General features: G+C 45.7%; 1 protein-coding gene across 1 annotated transcript in view; it reads right to left on the bottom strand.

Annotated features, from left to right (window-relative positions):
- The window catches only part of rock2a (rho-associated, coiled-coil containing protein kinase 2a), a 36,855-nt gene extending 13,124 nt beyond the window's left edge, over positions 1-23,731 (bottom strand). The window contains exons 1-18 of the mRNA XM_030357378.1: positions 22,847-23,731; positions 11,855-11,936; positions 11,489-11,589; positions 11,080-11,217; positions 9,997-10,257; positions 8,620-8,764; positions 8,080-8,218; positions 7,636-7,727; positions 7,175-7,334; positions 7,011-7,074; positions 6,318-6,406; positions 5,701-5,749; positions 3,968-4,103; positions 3,550-3,641; positions 2,769-3,015; positions 1,977-2,083; positions 1,091-1,250; positions 509-669 (exon numbers count right to left, since the gene is read on the bottom strand). Of these exons, the coding sequence (XP_030213238.1) occupies positions 509-669; positions 1,091-1,250; positions 1,977-2,083; positions 2,769-3,015; positions 3,550-3,641; positions 3,968-4,103; positions 5,701-5,749; positions 6,318-6,406; positions 7,011-7,074; positions 7,175-7,334; positions 7,636-7,727; positions 8,080-8,218; positions 8,620-8,764; positions 9,997-10,257; positions 11,080-11,217; positions 11,489-11,589; positions 11,855-11,936; positions 22,847-22,945 (2,322 nt within the window). The 5' untranslated portion in view covers positions 22,946-23,731. The remainder of the gene's footprint in view (positions 1-508; positions 670-1,090; positions 1,251-1,976; positions 2,084-2,768; positions 3,016-3,549; positions 3,642-3,967; positions 4,104-5,700; positions 5,750-6,317; positions 6,407-7,010; positions 7,075-7,174; positions 7,335-7,635; positions 7,728-8,079; positions 8,219-8,619; positions 8,765-9,996; positions 10,258-11,079; positions 11,218-11,488; positions 11,590-11,854; positions 11,937-22,846) is intronic.
- Between the last annotated feature and the right edge of the window lie 821 nt (positions 23,732-24,552).

Genomic DNA, 24,552 nt, shown 5'->3' with positions numbered 1-24,552 from the left:
TTTCTCACTAAAATGTGAGAATTTGATTCCTTTTAACGTCCATGTTTACACTGCAAAGTAGAACGCACGTACATTGTTTATGTTAATTTGATTAATTTTTCTCCCAAAAATGTTTTGTGCCGGTGGAGAGGGGACTCAGCTGAAATATACCTTAGAGGGGTACACTAGTAGAAAAAGTTTGAGAACCACTGATCACAATGCACGTCCTATGTTTATTGGTCGGGTTAGACATTTCAGAGTTGGCGCATATTTCCAAGTGCGGCACGAAGTGCAAAGTAGTTCTTTAGAACATAAAGCTTTTCGTCGCAAATACATTTTCGATGGTTTGCTTTGATTGTGCCCAACTTTACGCGCACTCTTTGGATAAAACCAATTGCTAAATTAAGAGCTAACAACCAAGCAGAGTCCGCACCACACAACCTCTTGTCTTTATCCATTGCAGACACACACGCATATAAACACACAACCACGCCCACACGCCCACACACACACACACACACACACACACCTCCTCGGTGAGCCGGTCCTTGTGCCGCCGCAGCTCCTCCAGCTTCTGCAGCGCCTGCTTGTAGTCGCAGTCCAGCATGCTGCTGCGCTTCTCCAGCTCCAGCATGCCATTCTCCAGGCGCAGCTTGGCCGCCCGCTCCTCCGCCAGCTTCTGCTCCAGGTCTGGAGGGGGGGGGGGGGGGGGGGGGAGATATATATGTATAGGGGGTCGTTAACACCCAACCGTGGGATGGCTCAACGTGTGTTTCCGACGGTATGACAGTCCCGCGAGGGGGTCAGCCTGGAGGATGGTGTGCCAGACTCAACGGACACTAGGAGGTCATTTGAATCAATGAGAGCCACGCATTACACATTCCCTGTTATCAAATCACGTATTATTACTGTTATCAGGCCTGCTGAGTTTAACACAATGCCCCTATATCAAACAGAATAGACCTACGTGGCGTTGTTAGAATCTTATTTCACTATGTTTAGCCATGTCAGGATGATATAATAATAATATCAACAATGGCATTACGATGATCAAATAACAGCAAAAGGCGCCAGGCCATCGATCAGAAAGAAGGCCGTCTGGAGGACGTACCCTTGGTGGACTCAGACTTGGCCCCCTCGATGGTCTCGGTGATCTTGCTCTTGTCGGCCAGCCGGGCCCTGGTGGCCTTGTGCGAGGCCTCCTCCTGCTCCAGGCCCTGCTGCAGCACCTTCAGCTTGTAGGTCAGGTCGATCTCCTTGTTGCTCTTCTCCTGCACACACAGAGAGGACGCAGGCAGAGCCCGCGGGTCAGTGGCTGCAGGGGGTAGTAGGCCTTTAACCCTGTGCTAGGTGGACGGGACTCGGGACCCGCCCGCAATGTCTTTCATGTTTTTATGATTGGATTAATGACCCTGCGTGCTGTTTATGACTGTGTGACTGTGGCACTTGGTGACACTGGAGATTTCTGAACCAATCGGACAAGATAAGGTTTATTATCGTGTCTTATCTTGTGTTTTCCTTTAGTAGAAAATGAAAAACACCCAAAGGATGCCCATATTTGAACAATCGAATAACTACAGACAGAAGTGGTGTTAGAGTGCTTGGCACTAGTTCTTTGAACTTGGTTCTGTAAACAACCTTACTGTACCGACAGAGATACATTGTTTCTCCTTCTTCTGACAAACTTACTTATTGTAATTCGCTTTGGGTAAAGCGTCTGCTTAATACCTTAAATGTAAAATGTAGATAGAGAAAACTGGATTTTTTTATCTATCCAATATCCAAACGGAAACAGGTGTCTGGTCAGACATAGCCACTGCGATCAGGCCATGGTTGGCATTACAGAGCCAAGCACAACAATTGGCCTCTGTTTGATAACCAAACAAAAGGTGCATTCGTACAAATGTGTTTAGGCCTGCACCTTGTGGTTTGATTTAAGTATTCAGAGGGGAGTTTTTCCGTATTTTTTCTACTCCTGCGGCTGCTGCTGCTTTTACCTTCTCCAGGTCGGTGAGCTTCTCGTGGAGGTGTCTCTTATCCGTCTCGGCCTTGGCCAGGGACTGCCTGACCGCCCGCAGGTCCTCCTCCAGGCCTGCCACCCGCCCTGCAACGCCCCACAGCACGTCAGAACATTAGAGAGATGCACGCAACACAGCTGGCTCCGTTTACAGTCATCGCTGGGTAAATAAAACAGTCCCCACTAGGATGCATATTAACCTGATCGTGTTTATCCAATCTCCTATGCCGTCTTAAAAGGAGATGATAAAAGGAGATTGTACAGTTAATATCTCCTGTATACTTCCTGTAGGGTTTCCTCCATGTTTGTACTACAGTTCCCGAACGTGATTACACCCTCAGACCAATAGTCTCCATGCCCAATATGGTGAGGTATTCCTCACCGTGAGGTCGATTTACCAAACTATTCAGTTTCCGCACACACAGTGTGGCTCCTCTAGCAAAGCATCTACCTACACACCCACTCAGCCCCTTGCCCCTACCCACTAGCTAAAACCTGCCCCATCTACTCCCCCTCTCGCTCCCACCCATCAGACACGTCAGACCCTAACCCCCCCCACTGTCCCCCCACCCATCAGACCCTCACCCATCAGACCCTCACCCCCACCCATTCTCCATCACCCATCTCTCGTCCCCATTCCTCCACCCTTCGTCTCGTGCCCTCCCCCAAACCCCACCATAAACATTAAAGACCCCCAAGCGCGCTCACTGCCCCCCTGAACCGAGCCCCGGCCGCAGTGCCTGACCCGCCCCCCGCCCCCGCTACCACCCACCCAGCAGGTCGGCGATGGCCTCCGAGCCCTGGCTGTGCTCGCGCCGCTCCGCCTCCAGCGCGGCCTGCAGCCCGATGCACTCCTTCTCCAGGCTCAGCTTGCTGCGCTCCAGCACGCAGCACTTGTCCTGCAGCTCGCGCCCGTGCCCCTCCAGCTGCTGCAGCTGCTTGCTGCCCTCCGTCTGGGCCTTGCGCAGCCGCAGCGACGCCTCCGCCTCCGCCCTCAGCGAGGCGTTGGCCTCTTCCAGCTGGAGCCGAGGGGGAATAAGGGCAAGTTCAGAACGGGAACACTGAGGGACGCGTATGCACTCGACGTAACTCAGGTCCTCGAGCAAAACCATCACGAGGCTTGATTCTTCTTGAGGACGATTGGTATAGTTTAACTTTTTTCCTGGGTTCCTTTATTTCGTTTTTTTAGGTCTTTTTCATTCAAGCAGAGGGTTGTGTGGGCTTGAAGCCCTTTCAGTAAGTAGGCGTGAGACATTCAGAATAAAATAAAATTGATGATTCCAATAGTAAGATCATGTGAACAAAGAAGTGGCTGGCCAGCATTAACTATTTGCAGAATTGACTACAGATATGTCATCGAGCTGTTTTAAGCGGCAAGCTAGTTGATGAAATGTTACACATTCCGACTTTAATATGAACTTTACTTTGACAACATTCACATTTTTTCTCACGACCAGGCAAACCCTTTTAAAAAGGACATGTTTGTTGGTCTTGTGTTCAAGTGTGAGTGTGTCATTGTGGCGTGGTGTGAAGCTAGCGGTGGGAGAACTTGCCTGTCTCTGGAGGTGGATGTTCTTTTCGTTGGAGATGTGAGAGTTCTGGTTGCGTTTCTTCATGTCGTCGAGCTGGTCTCGGAGCCCGTTCACTGCACAACACAGACGGCGCGGTCGGTAAGCAACGCATAGACATTTTCAACTCACAAGTAAATCCTACGACAATTTTAAATAGATAAATACATAACAATTATGATAAGTACAAATATATTATGCAAAAACGGTGAGTTGAGAAGAGAAAAAAGGGGGGGGGGGACACACATGAACAGTATATTAAGAATGTGTACATTGTTGTTAACAAAATGACAGCTTTTTCAGTTTCTAGAAGTGACACACACGTCACCATGAGTGGGTTAAGAGTGCGTGCAGAGTGCGCACAATGACAACCCGTTATCCGCAGAGCGTGCGCGGCCCTCACCTTCGTTCTCCAGGCAGCGCTTCCTGTCCGCCTCGCTCTCCGCCTTGCGGTGGCTCTCCAGGCTCTTGTGCTGCAGCAGGGCCTTCTCCCTCTCCAGCTGCCTCACGCTGGACTCCAGCGCCTTCCGGCCGCTCACCTGAGATCAGCACCCGGCCAGTTAGCCACCGAGTACACACACACACACACACATCCACGGGGGGGGCGGCATGTGGCTCAGGAGGCAGAGCGGGGTCGGCCGGTAACCGGAAGGTTGCTGGTTCGATCCCCGGCTCGAGTGCCGGGGTGTCCCTGAGCAAGAGACCTAACCCCTGACGTCTCTCTACGAGTCGACAGCCCATGTTGTACCAGCCACACCTTATGGATGCATTGCAATTAGAGCTGTCAGTTAAACGCGTTATTAACGGCGTTAACGCAAACCAAATGTAACGGCGTTAAAAAGTTTATCGCGCAATTAACGCAATTATTGTATTTAAAAAAAATATATATATATATATTTTTTTTTTTTCCTTTGGCTCAAAACAAAGAAGCAGTAGCCTGACTGCTATGTTCAAATTATATTTGTTCGAAGCAGTCGTTTGATTGCACTATAGGCTCTTTTTTTGTATCGTCCTGTTTTGATCAGTATATGCCAATGTTGTTATCAATAAAAAATCATTTGCACAAGGCAAGCCGATGCACTTCACCATGTTGATAAGAGAATTAAAATGAGAAGAATTATGGGACAAAAAAAAATCAAGGGATATTTAGCATAGAAAAATAATTTGCGATTAATCGTGAGTTAACTATGACATTAATGCGATTAATCACGATTAAATATTTTAATCGCTTGACAGCTCTAATTGCAATGTTTCCCACAGAGTTCGTATTGGGACGCGATTAATAACAGGGAAAAAGACAATCGCATCATTAGACAAATGCGTACATTTCCAAAAGTAGCGGGCTGTATTTCTTGGCCTGCTTCAAGACTATATTGATCGCAACATTACAAAATCTTATTTTGCATTTGTCCCGACATACCCGTGTGCTCTGGGCTTTATATATCAGTGCGTTCAGCAATTTGTTTGGACAAGCCCGACACAGTGTGTTTTTTTAAACAGACTCAAGTTGAATCCATGTGTTACATTTCCTGCTTCTTACATCAGCATGACTGATGTAAAGTACTCCTTACATTACTTTTTTCAGGATTCAACTATGTGGTTGGTGTGGACTCTGATCAGCGTCAGAGTCACCAAACCAGCCGCAAGGAGACATTCACTGAAGGGGCCCCGTACGCTTGAAACAGGATGGAGAATGGTGCGTTCATACGGACAGAATATAGGCCGCAAATGGAAGTGTGAAGTGAATCACAGAAGCGTGCTCTGGATGCTCAGTCACAACAGTCCAACCTTTACCACACGGCCCCTCAACACACCTCAACTACACCACATGAATGATTAAGTCAGGGTTTTTGCCATCAGTAAAAATCAGTTTAATAGCATTGACCACGATATGGACTTTTTTTACGACTATATGAAACAAGACTAGCACGCATTAGCGTGCCTGCTCAAGCAGGGACTACCAGGAGACAGAGATGGTGAGAAACGTCTGGCGCCATTACCCGAACAACCCACGCGTCACAGTGACTAGGCTGTACCCTGTGGACATTCGCGGCATTCGACAGGCCGATTTAGATTCGGATCCAAGTGCATGGGGCCCTTGAGGGGGGGCTAGGTGTTACAGTGTGACTGGCCTACCTCCTCCTCCAGCTCTTTGGAGACCTTGTCTAGACGAGCAGTGGCCGCCCTGCAGAACATCAGACAAAGAGAAAGAGTTGATGTCATAGTTACTATAAGAGTGCAGCAAAGCATGCAGACACCAACGCATTTTGTAAGATTGAAAAATATCGAAGAAAAGCACGTCATGTTTTTATAAAAATGTATTACCAAATATGATGAACAGGGAATTATTTGATGGTATTTTATTGACCCCACACATAACTAAACTGTCCATTTTTTTTGGACTTTCGTTTATAGCAATGGTTGTCGTTTGCTTTAGTGCTGGCCAAGTCCTCTTCCCAGTTAATGGCCGCTGACTATGCAGCCATCCCTAACTGATCTCCAATCAGAGCCTCTATTAGCAGCAGCCATGTGTACATCTTACAGAGCAACTAACTATGATGATGATTCAATATGGTATAGAAAGTATGATCATGAAACACAACCTGGTGAGTCACGTCCACGTGCTCGTTCTCCTATCCCGAGTCACATGCTCGTTCTCCTATCCGATTAATTTCCTTTTGCGTCCCAAAGTCATGCCCAAATAAGGCAGTGGGGATTTGGGGATTTGCTAAAGCAGCCACATGTGTGTTCACCTGTATTTGTGTTCCAGCTCGTCCTTCACCTGCAGCTCACTGTTCAGATGCTCCTCCATCTCATGCAGCTTCTTCTGCAGAGCGGCAGACTGAGGCAGAGAAACACAGCAATCAAGACTCTATTAACAACAAAAATAGGTTGTGCTGTGGAATTGTGCTAGTTATTATCTAGATCAAGTATTTATTTAGGTAAAACCTTAGGTAACTTGTTTGTTTTGGTGTTAAGTTGAGTCACTCAAAAATTATAAAAAAAACTATAAAACTATAAAAGACTCTAAAAAAATAATAATAGGGAGATTAAAAGGAGGATTTTATTAACTGCAGAGAGCACTCATTTTAGAAGACCTGAGTTTAAAAGTGCACGATGAATAAAGCATCCTGGAGATTTTGATTAGACCTGTAGCTTCGCCCCCCCCTGTACTTAAGAGCTGCTTAAGATGTTTGGGTTCCCAAGAACACAGGAAATATGCCAAAAGTATGCAGTAAGTCACAGGGCTCAGCCAAGGAAATCCTCTTTGGAGTCATTAACATTTGACACGTAATCTCTTCAGCTCTATTAAATTAGAATTATTACAATGCCGTAAACCATTGCTTTTGCATTATAGATCGTAGATCTGGGATCTACTCGTTAAATAGTAATGCCCCGTTACATTGCTATATCAATGGGTGTGTTTCCCTGAGCATAAGACTCACCTCATCGTTCTTGTTTATCAGGTTCTGATGGGCAACCGCAGAATTATTGGAAGCACTTAGTAACCTGTGAGAAGAGACACAGAAACGCTCTCACTCACAGAACATAGGCCAGTGTTTTTACCAAACCGTCATCATCATCAACATAATTATAAGGGACAACTGACTGGTCCTCCTTGAAGTAGGTGAAGCCGACAAAGGGCAGCTGGTTCCCGACGAAGGCCTTGGGTGTGGGGAAGGTCTCCACGTCTCCCTTGTCATCCTCGATTTCGTCAAAGTTACTGGTGTCGATGTCACTGCTCAGCTCTGGGACCACGGGGGCAACGGCTGCAGAGGGAGGGGGGGGGGGACGAGCGAGCAAGAAAACAAAGTGGGAGTTAGAGAGAGAGCGAGACGGGGAGAGAGAGAGCATTTAAACAAGAGAACGAGGATTCGAGGGAGAGATCGTGACACACACACACAGAGACAGAGAAGGAGATTTCAAAAATAGAGTAGGATACAGAAATACATATCTTCCTATCGACTGATAATAACTAAGCAACAGTGCTCTGGTGAGTCAAGGCATTTCTATTTACGGGGGGGGGGGGGGGGGGGGGGGGGGGTGGCGTTACCATGGAAACACACTCACTGTCTCTAATGGTGTCGAAGGTCCACTGGTCGTTCTTGAAGAACGGGTGACGCTTGATCTCCTCCACGCCGCTCCGGCCTAAGCGCACGTCCCTGTAGAAGAACATATGGTTTTAGATTTCTACGCTATAAAATAGGTTTCTTCACCGAGGGTCATCACTTTGAGTATGTGTGTGTCTGGATTATAAAGGTCCCATAATACAGGTGTGAGTGTGATTCTAGGTGGACACGCCCACTTCTGATGTCAGAAGAAGAAGACTTTCAAAACGGCTTTTAACGGCTAATCAAACCCAAACTTGGTTGCATAATATTGGACCTTTAAAGCCACATCATGGGCTTCAAGTGTTCCATGTGACTGCCTTTATATAAAGGGGTTGAGACATTGGTTGTGGTCGAGATGCATTGCAGAACAGGGTTTGGTTCAGAACAGCTCAAGTCCACATACCTGTCGGTGAGAAATGCACAGATGATGTTCTTGGCGTCTTTGGAGATCTCCACATCGTCTGGGAAGTTGAGGGAGTTTTTATGGTCCATGATCTTGCTGTAGGTTCCCACCAGAGAGTCGGCGTAGAACGGCGTATCACCTGACCCGCAACACATTAGCCACATTAGCATCGTCAGCACGGCTGCGTCGGAAGGGGGTGGAAGTAAAGGGCTGAATATGGTTGCACGGCGACGCAACGCAAGGGGGTTTACGGACCAAATACGTCCTTGCGGACCCACCTTGTGACCACCGCAAAGGCCAGACATGCGCCTCCCAAAAATGTTGACGCAGCAGAAAGGGCTCCTATTGGTCCGCTAACTAAAACCCGATGCTGAACCAAAACAGGTTCCAACTGCGTCAGAACGTCTGCTTGTTCCCCGAGTTGCGCAACGTGGAACCACAATCAGCCTTTAAGCCCCCCCCCCCCCCCCATAACCAAAATGTTGAGTGTGGTGAAGTGATGGACTGTACGCAGAATCAGTGGAGGCGGTGATCACTGACCGACGAGCATTTCGAAGATGAAGACCCCAACGGACCACCAGTCGCACTCCCGGCCGTAGTAGCCGTCCCCGCCCTGGGACTTGAGCACCTCGGGGGAGATGTAGTCGGGGGTGCCCACCGCCGTGTCGCAGTGGACCATGCCGGTCTGAAACAGACACACAAAGCACACACTGTTGCCACCAGCCATCTTTCAATAGAGATAGAGACTAGAGAGCTACAAAGCTAGCTAGCATGACCTCCACGAGGATGTAATGTGGCTGAGTTGAGTTTATCCCTGAAAATAAATAATCCCTCGTAAAAACCTGAACTATGGCAAAGACTAGGTAATTATTTACCACAGGGCACAAGACTGTGGCCAAAATGTACTAAGTGGATGCAACCTGAAGTATTCCTAGGTTGCATGGGCCAGAGAACCCAATAGTTGACGTCGTTGCCTTTTCCTATTTCAAATCTGAAACGGTTCAATGGGTAAGAACACATGTTTCAATGGAACACAGCTTGGAAATCAATACTAAAATATCATAAGTAAATGCTGTGTGGAGGCAGTCTGTGGCTTTCGGATCAACTTTTAGTCCTAGGCTGACTCAATTAAAACCGGACTATCGAGCCTCTGTTTGCCGCACTGGTGTGAGTGCTCTCATTGGAAACACGAACCACTGAGGCTCCTGTTAGGACACACGGCTAAAAAGGTGGTTTGTACACTGTGCAAATTTCAATGAAATTGCACAGTCTGCACTGGTGTTATTCAAGATTAGAGCATGGGAACAAAAACCCACACGCACATTTCTGGATAGATCACTCAAATTATCGTAACTAGAGTATATGACCTAATTACCAGCCTGTTAATATTTTCAAGTAGATATATTTCATAAATTAGGAGCGTGAATAGTTGGTTCGTGGGGAAAGTGATGTTGATGCACACAGTTAAAATGAGTCACTTTGGAAATAAATGTACCGAGATGGATGGTATTTGACAAAGGATCTGCCAATACTAGGTCTAAAGCGGCAAAGAAAGGGGTTCGACCAAATTAAAAAGTTACTGCCCCATGTGAATATGCAGAAATTCCCGTATCCACAAACCTCAGTTTGTTGGGAATCAAACGTGAAAAAATATAAATCTCTACATGACATGCTGGCTTCATCCCTGCAGCCTCTAAAACTAATTTATAAGTTGCAGTGCATGAACTGTGACCAAAGTGTGCCAAAGATGATCACATAATCACAGCTCTCGTGCACGATTTATACCACAACATTTTGTGGCTCCGCCAGCGAATGGCACTCACTGCAACCGTACGCACGCTTCACCGACGGAGACTATCAATTCTGCTTCACCGCTGCCAAACTAAACATAAAGACTGAACCACGTCCGCTACTCACAGTGTCCATCTTCATGCAGGTGCCGAAGTCGGCCAGCTTGAGGTGCCCGTTGCTGTCCAGCAGCATGTTGTCGGGCTTCACGTCGCGGTGGATGAAGCCCATGGAGTGGATGGCGTCCAGGGCCATCACCACCTCCGCCGTGTAGAACTTGGCCCACTTCTCGGGCACGTCGTAGGTGCTGGTGAGGTTGACCAAGTCCCCCCCGGGCATGTACTCCATCACCATGTACAAGTGGTGCTCGTCTTGGAAGGCGCAGCACAGCTGTGTCGGGAGAAGTCATTCGTTTAGGTGAGAGACAGAAGTGATGTCGACTGCACGGGAATATTAAACCACTTGTTGGATGAAACAAAAATGATACTGTGGGATAGTCAATTTTCAAAACTGTCATGTGCCTAGTTTAAAACAGTTTGCATCAACACAAAAGAATGTGAAGTAGATTAAACGTAGCATACTCCTGAATTTATTAACTTACATTAGAATCTGGTTCTTGGAATCAGAGTGGCTAGAGGAAACATGAGCTCCCACCTAGCGTCAGAATACGACCGTACTGCACAGACTGCTTGAAACCCTTGCCGACCACAGTGGACTACATACAGTGGGGTCGGACTCTTTAAGGTCATTGTGGTCTCAATGTATGCCCCTGCTAAATTATGTAACCTAAGGTAAAAGGAACGCAAGTCTGTAACCTGGGAGCAGCAAGAAAACATATCACTATATATAGCTAGCCCTATCGAGTTTGACGGAGGTGCCTAATCTTTTGGCATCTCAAGATTAGATTTCGATACTTTTGGTCACAAATCGATTGAATATCAAAATCCAAAACGATTACTGATTCTAGATTCAGTTCATAGCCGGGCTAATTTTAAGATTTACTCCAGTCCAGTTCATGCATAGAAAGGCAACTGTGGCAAGAAGACCATTTATATATTTTTTTTTATATCAACTGATGTAATAATGCAAGAATAATAATTAAAAATAATAGTAACATTTTTGGAAGTCGTGAATAAGTTTCAAAATGATAGAAAATGTGTGATTCCTACATGAATCTAGGTTTTCACCCAGCACCAGTTGGTCCCGTCTTACCTGTACTACCCAGGGGCTGTTGGCGAAGGCCATTATGTCCCTCTCCTCCCAGAAGAAAGCCGAATCCGACCGCTTGATCATCTCAAACTTGCTCAACAGCTTCATGGCGTAGACCTTCTGAGAAGCTTTGTGCCTCACCTGTACAGCGGGACAGGTGATGTTGATTTGTGATGTAATTTTTCGTACGCAGCTAGATTAGGGTTGCACAACATCAAATGGCATCGTACAGTATTTCAGTGTGCATGAAATGGATGAAATTTCATAAACCCAGCCAATTGCTGATTGCTACCATGAGATGTTTTTTCGAAAGAGGCCACTGGGTTTATACCAGACATGATCAAATGAGTTCGGTAGATCCCAATAAAAAAACTGAAAAAAGTTTTACTCCTCCAGTCACTGGAATGCTTACCAACTGGACTTCGCCAAACGCCCCTCTGCCGATCACTTTTACCCGTTCAAAGTCTTCCATTTTCATCTGGAGGTCTCGTATGCGTCCGATTACTTTCTCATCTATCATGACAAGGACAAGACACCTGGTTGAAAGCACTACTATTATATCATCCTAATGTTGACAGAAAGAGTTCAGGGAGAAGGTAACAGACACAGCAGGAGTTTGGGGAGGTGGAACGGTTAGTCATTCAACCTCATACGCTGTAAATAACATCCTCCACAAGGAAATATTTGCTAGATTATCTGTCATTTCCCCAACGATCATGGATTGCATCACTTCCATCTCCATTCATTTTCAAACAAACACACACACACAAATACTTACATCTGTTTAAAAAGGTTTCAATGTTTTTGTTTTTGCGTAGTGCAGGGTAGTCCAGGTCTAAAACCAGTGCATTTATGGAGTCCTAGAGGGGAAAAAGCACAGATATATTTATTACCATATGGGCCAAGAAGGAGTAGGTGGTTTATTCAAGCACATCTGTGATAGTTACATAATCGTCATTGCTGCTGAATTTAGCCATCAAAAACGGAATGAGGTGTATTGGTGAGATAAACATTCAATTTGCTCTGCAAGTGTGGACCAAAATCAGCACTGTATAACTTTTTCGCAGGCTAAGAAAACACACAAGCCGTCAAGGAGGTGGAGAGTCGTGCCATGAGCACACGTTCCTCAATCACAGTGCTACACTTTGGTTTACAGGTGAGCCTTACGATTCAACTCCACAGATTGTCACTAGCTTGTGCCCTTTGGCACAAACCCAGGTTTACGAAGGCGGCTAGATGTTTGCTGCACATTCCCAATCCTCCATAGCCACACCATCAGTGGATAAAACATAATAAATATAGCACATTTGACTCAAAACACCCTGACTGCTTCACCCCATTATGCTGTCTCCACAGCTCATGAGACATTGCTTAAGCTGCATTAGAAAGAAAGCAAGATGCAGTTACAAAGTGTAGCTTACATGGTGATGTGAGGACATGGCCATGATAATGAGGTGATTTGTATTTTTGATCGATGGAAGCTCTTCTTAAATATTAGAATTAATTGTAGGGTATATCAATCCATCCCATCATAACATTTTGGCACATTTTGGTTGGCTCTAAGCTATGCTTTCAGACTGAGGACCAGGACTGACCATGGGGGGGGATTCTAAAAAAATATTAACATTTTCGAATGATGCAACCTCCCTTAAGCCAATGAGGATCATGCTGTCCACATATAAATAACAGGTACCAATTCAAAACATAAACCATTTGACTTTATTTCAAGTTGAACCACAGGGAGGTCATCATAATGCCATTGTGCATTCCTCAACAGTTGATCCATTGCACGCTAAACAATGAGACGATAGTAAAGCGATGACAAATTGTTGCTTTCACACGCGGCAGTGTCAAGCTGACATGATGAGAAGGATCATACTCCTCCTAAAGTTGACAAAGGTTTGTCTGCCTCCCTTTTGTCCTTGTTTTCCTCTCTCTCTCTCTCTCTCTCTCTCTCTCTCTCTCTCTCTCTCTCTCTCTCTCTCTCTCTCTCTCTCTCTCTCTCTCTCTCTCTCTCTCTCTCTCTCTCTCTCTCTCTCTCTCTCTCTCTCTCTCTCTCTCTCTCTCTCTCTCTCTCTCTACTCACACGTTTCAACATCTAAAATCCACTTCCCCATTAAAGGGCTCACCTCACGCAAAACTACTATTTAAGGCAAAAAACTACACCAGCTGAGAGACTGTTTGCGTGTGGGTGCGTGTGTGGTTGCGTGTGGGTGTGTATGCATGTACAGACAGATCTCTCCCTTGGACTAAGCGATACAGGAAATGATGCACCGCACCCCAGAGCAGCCAGATAATTTCAATGGGTCATGAAGCCGGTCTCTGTATGCAAGTCATTTCCTCTGAGGCCACAGCGCTGCTGCAGCTACTGCTGTGCTGCTATTAGGTACCTCTGCCTTGATGAACATGTACTGTAAGCATATATGTCCAATAATGTACACGCAGTCAAAGTGTGCCAAGGAAAACAAACACACACCGAAACCTCATCGCACATTATTAAGACGCTACAAACGATGGCTCTACTCTTAGAGAAAGTTAAGTTCCTATCCGTGTTGTTTAGTTGAATTGCATGCTTGAGTAGGGGTTTAAGACCGAGCATGTAGGGGGAGAAGATAGAGCGGGTCGAATTGTAACCGGAAGGTGGCTAGTTGGATCCCCGTCTCCTCCTAGCTGATTTAGTGAATGAATGGTTGGAAGCCGCTTTGGATAAAAGCGTCAGCAAAATCCCCTAAATTTAAATGTGCACGTAAAATACTGCTTGATCCTACCATCTCATGATAAAAGGGCAAGATGATTTGTTTATTCAAATAACCGCTTTGCTACAAAACATGGCCTAAGAACTTTACATATGGTGTGTTTAGCCTGGTCGTCCTGCTACCACACAGTAATTCCACTTGATGATTGAATGTGGGAATTCATGTTTTATGCAACACGTGAATCAGAACCTCCTGTTGACCAATAACAGTCTCTTGACATGAGTAACAACGAGTGACCTTTAGCTCCTGTGGATGATGACAGCTCTACACAACTGTCAGCCAGCGTTAGCAGTGACGCGGTGAAGCGACTCAGTGATCGTCTCCGTCCACTTAATAATTCAGAGAGGCTGAACGAATTACATGGCTCTCAGGGGAGCTATGGAGGTGGTGCGAGAAGAGATTCTAAATTAAATGAATCAAACAAAAGACCTCTGGGACACACACACACACACACACACACACACACACACACACACACACACACACACACACACACACACACACACACACACACACACACACACACACACACACACACACACACACACAAATTGCCTTCCAAAATCAAGACCGAATGCTTAAGAGAATAAAGAGTTCCTGCTCCCTCCTTACTGCACGTCCTCGTTCTATTGGCTGGAACTGGTCTGCCAAGCCAAGAATAACTATTGTTCAGTGAGCGTGCTATCTCCCTCTTGGACATATAGTAGATTGTGCTCGAGGTCTTTGCTTTTATCGCGGCTATACTGTAATCAAGACAGCGGAGCAGAGTTTCTGTGCAGTTGCCAGGCGACAGGCGAAAAAAACAAAAAACAAAGAAAACATAAATAGAGGCTACGCTATGTGGCGGCCATAGCAGCCGCGCTAGGGCGGGCTGGGCACCTGGGGCGGGCTTCCCTCGTTCAAGCTGACCAGTCGGCGTTGGCGGCTGAGCCATCCCCCCTGCCTCCCGCCGCGCTGCAGGTACTGCCCTCCTCGGCCCCCGTGTGCACTCACAGTCCACGCGCACACACACACACACACACCTCTGCAGGAATGTGGTGATGTTCAACCCGAGGCGTGTTCAGGAGGGACTAACAACAACCCACCTATTCTGGGATAACGTGACGTCACCCTCCTCCCCCCCACCCCCCAGCACCACAATAAACACTCATTCATGCACCCCACTTGGTCCTGCGCGCCTCTATCGTCACTTGGCACCGAGAACAGCACACACAGTGCCCTGGCCTTTAAAAGGCTCGAAGGACAGAATGCCAATGTTTTTTATCAAATTCCAGACGTTTAAAAATAGTTGTGGGGAATAGAGCGAGAGTGGAGGAGAGATGTGGTGTGTGTGTGTGTGTGTGTGTGTGTGTGTGTGTGTGTGTGTGTGTGTGTGTGTGTGTGTGTGTGTGTGTGTGTGTGTGTGTGTGTGTGTGTGTGTGTGTGTGTGTGTGTCTCTCTCTCTCTCTCTCTCTCTCTCTCTGGTTAGAATGCCAGGCAGGGCCCCATCCCTCCTAAAGAATGATAGAGACCAGGAACAGTGGAAGAGGAGAGCGGCTCAGACTTTACAACAGCTTCAGACCCTTCCAGAGGAACGTGAGACTATGTTCTACACATGCTGAAAGGACACAGGCTATGCTACTCATATTAAGTGGCCGGGCAGCAGCATGTGTGCAGAGATAGAATTAATGAATATAATTCGTTTAAACAATTTAGACCTTACGCGACTCTCGCCGTATCATAGAACAGCCTGTCAAAGGAGGTCCATTAACCCATGTTTGAACTGGGCGGTTCTACCGATTAAAGGGAACCAAGTGACATCCTAGCGTAGATAGTGGCGATAAGGTCTGTGCTTGCAGAACTTTTTTAATTTGTACATTTTATGTGCAATGTATCAACTCATGCCACTCCCATTGTCTGTTTATAACTAACGTTTGGTTATGATTAGAAATTAACCTTAGGACTGTTATTGTCTCAACCCGCTGCAGTTCACTTAATGGCCAAAGAGGTCAGTAACGAGAAGGAATTTCAGGTTTTCGACAGAGTACCTTTAATACAGCAATTGCACTTGGTACAAAAATGTATTACAATGCAAACATCGTGTCCAGCCTGGGGGGGGTTTTAGAGTGCCATCCTGAGGCCAGAACTTCAAACCCTCCTATGAGAGGGTGGCTGGGGTCAACCACTCTGGCCCCATCTTTCCTGTACTGTATAGAGCATTGTGATGCCTCTGTTCTCTTTCCACCAACTTACCACCGATGTCAACGATTCATGTGAATACATTTACAAGATTGTTCATTGTTTTTGTCACACCAAATCAAATGGCGACAAAAGCCAACTACCAAACGGTGTGAAACTTGTTTTAACACCTTGTACACAGCTGCCTCCATCCCCAGTGACAAACACAGTCCTCCCGCGTCATGTGACATTATCAAAAGCCAGCAAACACTACTAACATTTTGAGAGGATAAAAGCCGGCGTACTGATTACTATGATGACTGGTTGCTGTTCTGCACCTTCTGAATAACATGCAAATTATGCCCAAACAAACACAGGCATGCTAGAGAACGAGCAGGCAGTACCACAATGAAGACCTGTGACCACCCAAGGGCAACATTTGAACATTGAATAAGAACACATCCACTCTGGGACGTGAAAACCAGAAAACCTGCACGCCGGATAGGGGAATCGGCAGGGACCTCACGATGAAACACCAATAGCCATTCCTACAATATTTTCGATATACTATCAAGGTATTGCGTCCAAAAACAGCGATGTTTGATTTCGTCCATATCACCGTAACCCTAACCCCCCCGCTTCTCTAGTGCACGTTTGGGAATATGCATGTGCACGTTTTGTTTACATATCAGTTGCAGAGAGAGGTGGATGGATGGAGAGAGAGGGAGGGAGTGAGCGCTTGTGTTTGGGCTGCAGCAGGCAGTGGGCGGTAATACGCAGAGCAGCTGGAGAGGACGCTGTACGTGGGAGTTCTCTCTCCTCCCTTCGCCACTCGTTCACACCCCTCATCCCCTGCCCATGAAAGAAACACAATGACTTTCAGGCAACCAAAGTACTCAAAACACTGTTCCGGCTCCCAACAGCCCCGGTTCCATGCCCCATTGGGATTTAGTTAGGACATGGGCAAACAATTGCAATATCGCGATAACGCAATGTGTTGTACAGTTTAAATGTTGCTCGTAAAGTGAACAAAACATTAACCAACGGTTATCATAGGCAGGTGCTACCAGGGAAAATCGATGCTACAATAAAATAGTTGTTGTGCCGTGTTCTGATTCTTGTGGTGGTTTACCACCAGCAGGAAGTGAATAATAATAATTCGGACTGTATACATTGTCTGTGATACAAGATCGGTCTATTGCCACTCAAACTAGACATCAATTCGAGGTTTATGGGCCCAATGTAATGGAACATTTTAAAGCGGCTATTTCAATTCATCGTCCGGGGAGATCTTCAACAGATGCATTGGGCAGCTGAGGTCTAGCTATGACCCATCAGCCAACGAAGTCCTACACAGAGATTGTGATGTATGCTTGGCTGCCGCATGGAGGACACACACACACACACACACACACACAGTGCGGTTGCTGGTTTAACCAATGCCAGTTGGACCTAAACTAAGTTCTAATTACGTAAATACTACCAGGTTGATCTATTTTCCCCTTTCCCAAAAAGTACTGTAAGTGCTGGTAATGGTAATGACTGGAACGGTCATGGTACAACATCAGTTTGTAGGCACTTCCCACAAATATAGAGTTCTCCTTAAAATGGTATCACTGGCCTTAGGTTCTCTTAAAACAGAGTATTACTTTTGTAGGGATATTTCTCAACACTGCACTTCCTGCATGTTTGGAAACACAGACAACATTTGCATGATCTCCTGTAGTTCCTTTTGCCACATGGGTGAATACTCATGTATTGCATGCACTGTACAATACATGTACTGTATTGTCTGTAAAGACAAAACAGAAGAACAGGTCCATTCATATAAGTTTAAAACACATGTAGGGGGAGGCGCCCATGATCCATGATCTTGGGAACACGACAACGGCAGGGTTCATGCTACCATGGTGAACCCCAGGTGGTCTGAAGGCTGAAGGATGCAACGAGGTCATCCCTCAGGCCCTAACCCAGCAGAGAAGGGGAGCGGCAGCACAGAGGACTGGATGGACGGACAGAGACAGACAGAGAGAGAGAGAGAGACACCGAGAGAGACACACAGAGAAAGAGACACACAGAGACAGACACAGGGAGAGAGAGACACGGAGACAGACAGAGACAGAGAGTGAGAGAGACACACAAAGACAGAGACACAGAGAGAGAGAGAGAGACACGCAGGGACAGAGATACAGAGAGAGAGAGAGAGAATTGGCCAGGGCTAACGTCCTGAGCGCCTTATAAGGCAGTGTTTCTCCTAGAGAGCGAGAGCATGCACATGGCAGCTGTAGCAGGGAGCCCTGGGGGCTAGCCGCTCACTGGGAGCCCCACAGCTGTACTCTGAGAACCAACAGGACATCAATAGCAGGCTATAGAGATGTAGGGTGCATGTGTGTGTGTGTGTGTGTATGTGTGTGCATTCGTGTGTGCGTGCGCACACGCACGCACGCACGTGTGTTTATGTGTGTGGACAAGCGAAGAGTGTAGAGAAGTGTAGCATAGTAAGAGAGAGATGTACAGGAAGGAAGTGTCCTAATCTAGATCGAGTTGAGGGGGTGACGTTGACGCAGATGACGTGAAGACCCTTGTCTGACTCAGTGTTCATTTGAAAATTGCCTCACATGCACGTAGGTCTGGGGTTGAGATGTGCAAAAAAATAATGAAATGCAGGATATGTGGCAAGTCATATTTTACAGATGACTCATACAGGAATTACTTCTCGTGTTTGTCAGTGGTGTGGACAACATTGATTTGAATTTTCCCTTGCAACTCGATACTGAATCTATCGTGGCCATACAACAGGAGCCTGAGCTGAGAGATCAAGATCCTCAGTGGAATAACATGAATCACTTTTGCATACCTGCTTAAATGTTAAACTTCTTATAGAAGAACGAAATGACTAAACAATTTAACACGATCCTGGGCCTCTTAATACCTGTGTGTTTGGATCATAAACTAGACCCCAAAACACTGGAGAAAACGTTTAAAAGTTCACACATAATAATGACTCTCATCAAGGAAGAATTTGTGTGTTTACCATGGGTCCAAACCAACAGCAAAGTAGGAGTCACTGGGGAATATTCTCATACCAAGATCAAATCCCATCATGTCAAAAAGGTCATGCCAATAGATCACATCATTGTGATCCAGTGTGGCCAATAAACGCATTCTCCATCAGCCGATAAGGAAATGGATAACATTTATTGGTCCTATTTATTGAGTTCCATTTGGTGCTGGCTCATTGTTCTTTATCGAGTCAATCATATGGTTCTATAAAACATAAGACAAAAGTAATGAATACCACACACCTAAATAACACCATGCCATCAAATCTGCCCACGCGAGCCAAAAAAAACAATGCCACCTAAATGACAGAGAGAGCGAGAGTGACCGAGAGCGAGAACTAGATAAGGCTAAAGTGAAACGGGAATGTGCCATTCCCAGTTCCAGAGAGAACTTTGAGCCTGATATTAGGCTGCCAACTATTTACTCAATGAGGTCATTTCCTTTAGGACAACAAATAAGGCAAGTCAAACGTAGTGTCTGTGCAATAGTTGCATACATTTACACTGTGTGTGTGCGTGTGCGTGTGCGTGTGTCTTGCTATCATGTAACTGACAGCACTTCAGGAAGCATCTGTCAAAAAAATACTACAGATTGCCTTGGGGCCGACAGATCCCAGAGCAGTTGATGGAGAATGCTTAGTGCAGCCATCAAGTGGATGGCTAACTGCAACTAACCATCTTATCTCAGTAATAAGGTTAATTATTAATTGGTTCAATTAGCTGCAGTCCATCAGATTAAATATGAGATGATGCATTCTTTTTTTTGGCTTCCATGTTAAAAGATAGCTTTAATAACAATCAAAAACCCATCAATATGGTTGCAATTGGGGTGAAAATCCTTCCATGTCCTTAATTTCAGTGTTCAGTGAAAGCTGCAGAATGCGTCATTGTGACCTTTACCATCCAATTTGCCAACTCAGCATTCTCTAGCGTCAGTGAGTGTAGCTAAATATTCACTTCACTGTCATGCCATACCATCATAATTGAACTACCCCACAGAGCTCGGCCAAATAATGATTAATAACCCCAACACCATCATCAACTCTGAAATCCAATCCTGCGACTTTCTTCCCGAGATGAATAAAATATCCATACAGCCCTCTTCAGCTTTTAATCAAATGCATCGCTACATCAGCAACATGCCTTCAATTCATGTTGTTCTTTCAAGAGAGTCTGTGCGTTCGCACCAGAGAAATGCGCCCACGTCTCTGTCCATCCCAGTGGCAGAACCTAGGGTAAAAATGGAAGCATGCAGCCTCCTCCTCCGCAAGCTTCCCACTCAACTCATCACCGGCTCCCGTCTCTCCTGGCCTGCACACCAGAGGAAAAACAATCAGCTACAGCTACACTGCTGAACTACACTACGAAAAACATGGCCTGTTCCCAACCACGCATGCAACAGAGGCCTAACAATGGACACGGTGCTCCCGGGACCCCAACACGCGTTGGGGTCCCGTTGGCACACTGTGGTTAGGTTGAACCAATGAACGTCTGCAGCTGCAGGTTGATGTGTTTGGGGGGGTTTCTTTTGGGTTTGCCCTTACACCATGTAGCTGAAAAGTTAGCCAATTCATTTAGCTCAAAATAAAACTGCAGTGGAGCCCTTTGGGATGTGGACTAGCCAGCCCCTTCCAGCCCTCCTACTTATTGTATGTTGTACGTCCTGGCACTTAATGTACAGACTTATTGTATGTCGTACTTAGTTATAGTACTTAGTTGTGTAGCATCTTATCCTAGCTATCTTTGTATACAAGGAATGGGCTAACCTAGCGATTGCTAGTGCTTGGATCTATGAACATCCTTACTGTACCGACAGCGATATATTGTTTCAGCTTCTTCTCTAAAATGTACTTATTGTAAGTCGCTTTGGATAAGAGTCTGCTAAATGCCCTAAATGTAAATGACTATAAACAGGACTCCCATACTGAAAGACGGTAGCTTTCAGGTTCTAGGTTCCATCTCCCACTCCTACCCAAATGTAATCCACCTTGAAGGAAGAAGACGTGGTGACAGAGGTGATGTTTTAGAGAAGGAAAACCACAAACAAATTCCACCAAGTAGAAGGCGATGTGCTGAAGTTGTCATGATTCATGTATATGACAACACTGGATTCTTGGCATTTGTAGTTCGCTGGCCTCAGAGGATTAGACAGGAGCCACATTTTGGAGACGACATGTAAACAGAATGAAAGAGGACAACAGGTCCCGCACTGCGAGTTACAAGAGCAGCAGCTATGATAGGGTTGTGTGACATTCACTGCAAGAAGCTTTGAAAGTAGGATTAAACCAAATGATATGTGAGTTTAGGGATGTACTGCCTTGCCTGAAATGTTTCACTGGAATGGTACAGAATACCTGCTACGTAAAACAAAACAAAAAGGATTTTGTGGTAAAGAAAAGTACTTAGTTGTAAGATGATCTTTCATTGACAATATCTCAAAGTCTGGGAAAATTTAAAAAGAAAACATTGAGTAGAACAGGGAAGACTTTGGGGGCAGAGGCTCTCATGAAACTAATCAAATTACCCCCTGGAGAAGTGAGACCGGAGGGTCTGATGTGGTTTCCACCTAGACTGATAACTGATAACCAGAGTTAATAAAACCAACAATCCATCAGATGGCTGCCGAGGAATTTTGAGGTGTGACCAGAGCCTCAGTGAGATCGCAAAGTGGAGGTCATGCTACATTAGATTCATTGGTATGCTGATTAACTACACAGAGACGATTTAAAGCGTTTACATATCATGTCCAAGAGCACAACTGAACTCCCTTTGGATTAAACGAGCGACTGAAGCGCACATTCCACTGGCGATGGTAGACAAAAAGCAAAACAATTCCAATGCGTTCTTATTCACATTCCGATTACCGTGATTTGCCCTCAGGGCTCAAGAAAACATGACCTTATTTAGGACGTAGACAAATAACATGTTTCCACGAAGAACTATAATGTACATAATGTAATTATGATCATATCTATAGGTATTATTGTTAGTTCCCATTTGTCATAATGTGATTACAAAAACAAAACAGCTGCCAGCTACAAACTCATTCAAGTTGCAGTACAGAAAGGGACCTAGGAGGGAATCCCTGAGAAGTTTCCCAGACATGTTATGCATGACGTCACGCAGCATAACTCGCAATCATATAGTTGGTCTGAATTGGCATGTACACGAACTACAAATTGCAGGAATGTTGCAAGTAGGGGTTCGAGAAATACGCTTCCCTTTCCATAACTACGATGGATGCCACAGCACAGGGCTATGTGTCAATCTATTCTGGAGGTGCCTGACCAGTAGTGGACGGCAGGCCTTGTCCAGGCGGGACATCGGGCCGGAAATAATACAGCCTCGAAACGAGACAAACAGGGAGCCAGTCGGTCAATGTAAACGTTAATCCTAATCTGTAGACCCCATACAGCGACACAATTAATAGACTGCAATCTGTTTAAAACGAGTTGGGCCCTATCGCGGCCATGTGCTCTTGTTTGTCTACATTTGTCCAGTATGTTGTTCGTTGTGTTGGAATAGAACATGTATGCACTATTTTTTTGCAAGGTTGTAAATTGATCAAATAACATCACGTTGGATAGAGGGAGGTGATATCCCTTTAGCACATAGCTTTGAGCAGCATCCTTGTGGGTGGAGGTCTCTTACCAGATAACAAATCATAACACCAAGGACTTTACAGATTTTAAAATGACAACAAAATGTAACTTTAACCTCCATTGAAAGAGATGAGTGCCGCGTGATTCGAGGACAGTTGTGTTACAACGATGACTGCACTTAGGGGATACTTGCCAGTAAACTCTCCAAGTTGACGGCAGATTTGGGATCTCTGATCATCTCCTCCAGTTTCTTCAACCGGTTATCCATCCTTCTCTCCGCACCCAGAGACATGTCTGCACGATTGTTGCGCCGCTGCACAATGATCAAATTATCCTTCAAAAAAAACAACACACCGACGATCCTAAATGTTTAGGATTACATTTGGAAAACTCTTTGTCCCGGGCAATGGCCGTGGGCCTAGCTGGTAGCCTTGGTACTCGCAGCCCACCCAACTCCACTCCCAGTAGGACAGTGTGCACAATGCAAAGAAAATCCACCAAAAAGAGGGCCCGCTTCCACCCCCACCTTCCCCAAAAAAACAAAACTTGTCAAGCACACGAAACGTGGATCGGGTCAAACGCGTACAACGCTACGATCCTGGAATTCCACTTTCCAGGATGCATGAAGCATTTTCCACACGGCGAATAAGTTTGAGTTTCTATCAGCAACAGGCTGCAGCAGCAGCAGCAGCAGCAGCAGGGCGTTTTCTCTGCCCCCCTCCCCTTTGACTGTGGGCGCCTCAAAATGCTTCAGACTTTAGATTTAGTAGATCCCACTGGTTGTTCTCCATGCACCGCTTCAAGCCACGGAGAGCAGCCTAGCCCTGAGTGCTTTTTTAATGTAGCCTCGAGTCATTTGAACAGGCTATGGTAATGGCTTTGCTCCCGCGCTGCATTTTTAATAAGAAAACATGCTCTTCCTGGACTTCTCGCATTCTCGAGTCGGTCCTTATCGTGTGTCCTTTTCTACTCTCCAGAGTCCGCACGCCGAAATCCCAACGGTTTGATTTCGAGTCAGAGCAACAAAAAAAGTCTGACCTCGAAATTCTTCGGGCATACGAACACATCCAGCAGCAGCGAGACACCACGGAGCTCGGCGTGTCTCCGCCCCCCTGACACCAACATGCTGAAGTCCCGTTTACCCAGAAGCCTCCTGCCTCTTTCAAAAGGAAACAGGTAGGCCTCTCTCTCTCTCTCTCTCTCTCTCTCTCTCTCTCTCTCTCTCTCTCTCTCTCTCTCTCTCTCTCTCTCTCTCTCTCTCTCTCTCTCTCTCTCTCTCTCTCTCTCTCTCTCTCTCTCTCTCTCTCTCTCTCACTCTCTCACTCTCTCACTCTCTCACTCTCTTACTCTCTCTCTCTTTCTCTCGCTCTCGCTCTCTCCATCTTTCTCTCTTTTCTCAACTTTTTACTCTTTTTAAAGACAGTTAAACTATGTGCGTGAAAATCTTCCAATAAAGATGAAGGAGTTGAAACTTTATTAAATTATATTATCATCATAATATTATCATATAATCACTTTTTTATTTGTTTCTTTATTACAATAATAAAGAATAACAATGATTTGCCTATGCCTCGATGTTTGATGACACTACATCAAACCGTGATGCAAATATAACCAAATTATGATTCTAACAACAGAGGATGCACTACAGAGAATCCTTGCAACAAAATGAGCTGAACCTCAAACTCAAGCCACGGAGGGATTGACCCCTATAGGGACCTGGGACGTAAACGGTGCTGTGTGTCTCACCATTCAGCACCTATCATCCACCCCTGAAATGAAATAGTAGGTGGTAGGCCTAATTAGATTTTCTTTAAAAAAAAAAAATGTATATTATCTTGCTTTATGCCACTGAGTTACCTTTCATGCGGGAAAATCTGAGCATTTATTTAGCGACAT

Source organism: Gadus morhua, chromosome 5 (assembly GCF_902167405.1).
Source record: "Gadus morhua chromosome 5, gadMor3.0, whole genome shotgun sequence".
NCBI classification, from domain to species: domain Eukaryota; kingdom Metazoa; phylum Chordata; class Actinopteri; order Gadiformes; family Gadidae; genus Gadus; species Gadus morhua.
The sequence above is the reverse complement of the archived record's forward strand: the minus strand, read 5'-3'. Positions and strand labels throughout refer to the sequence as shown.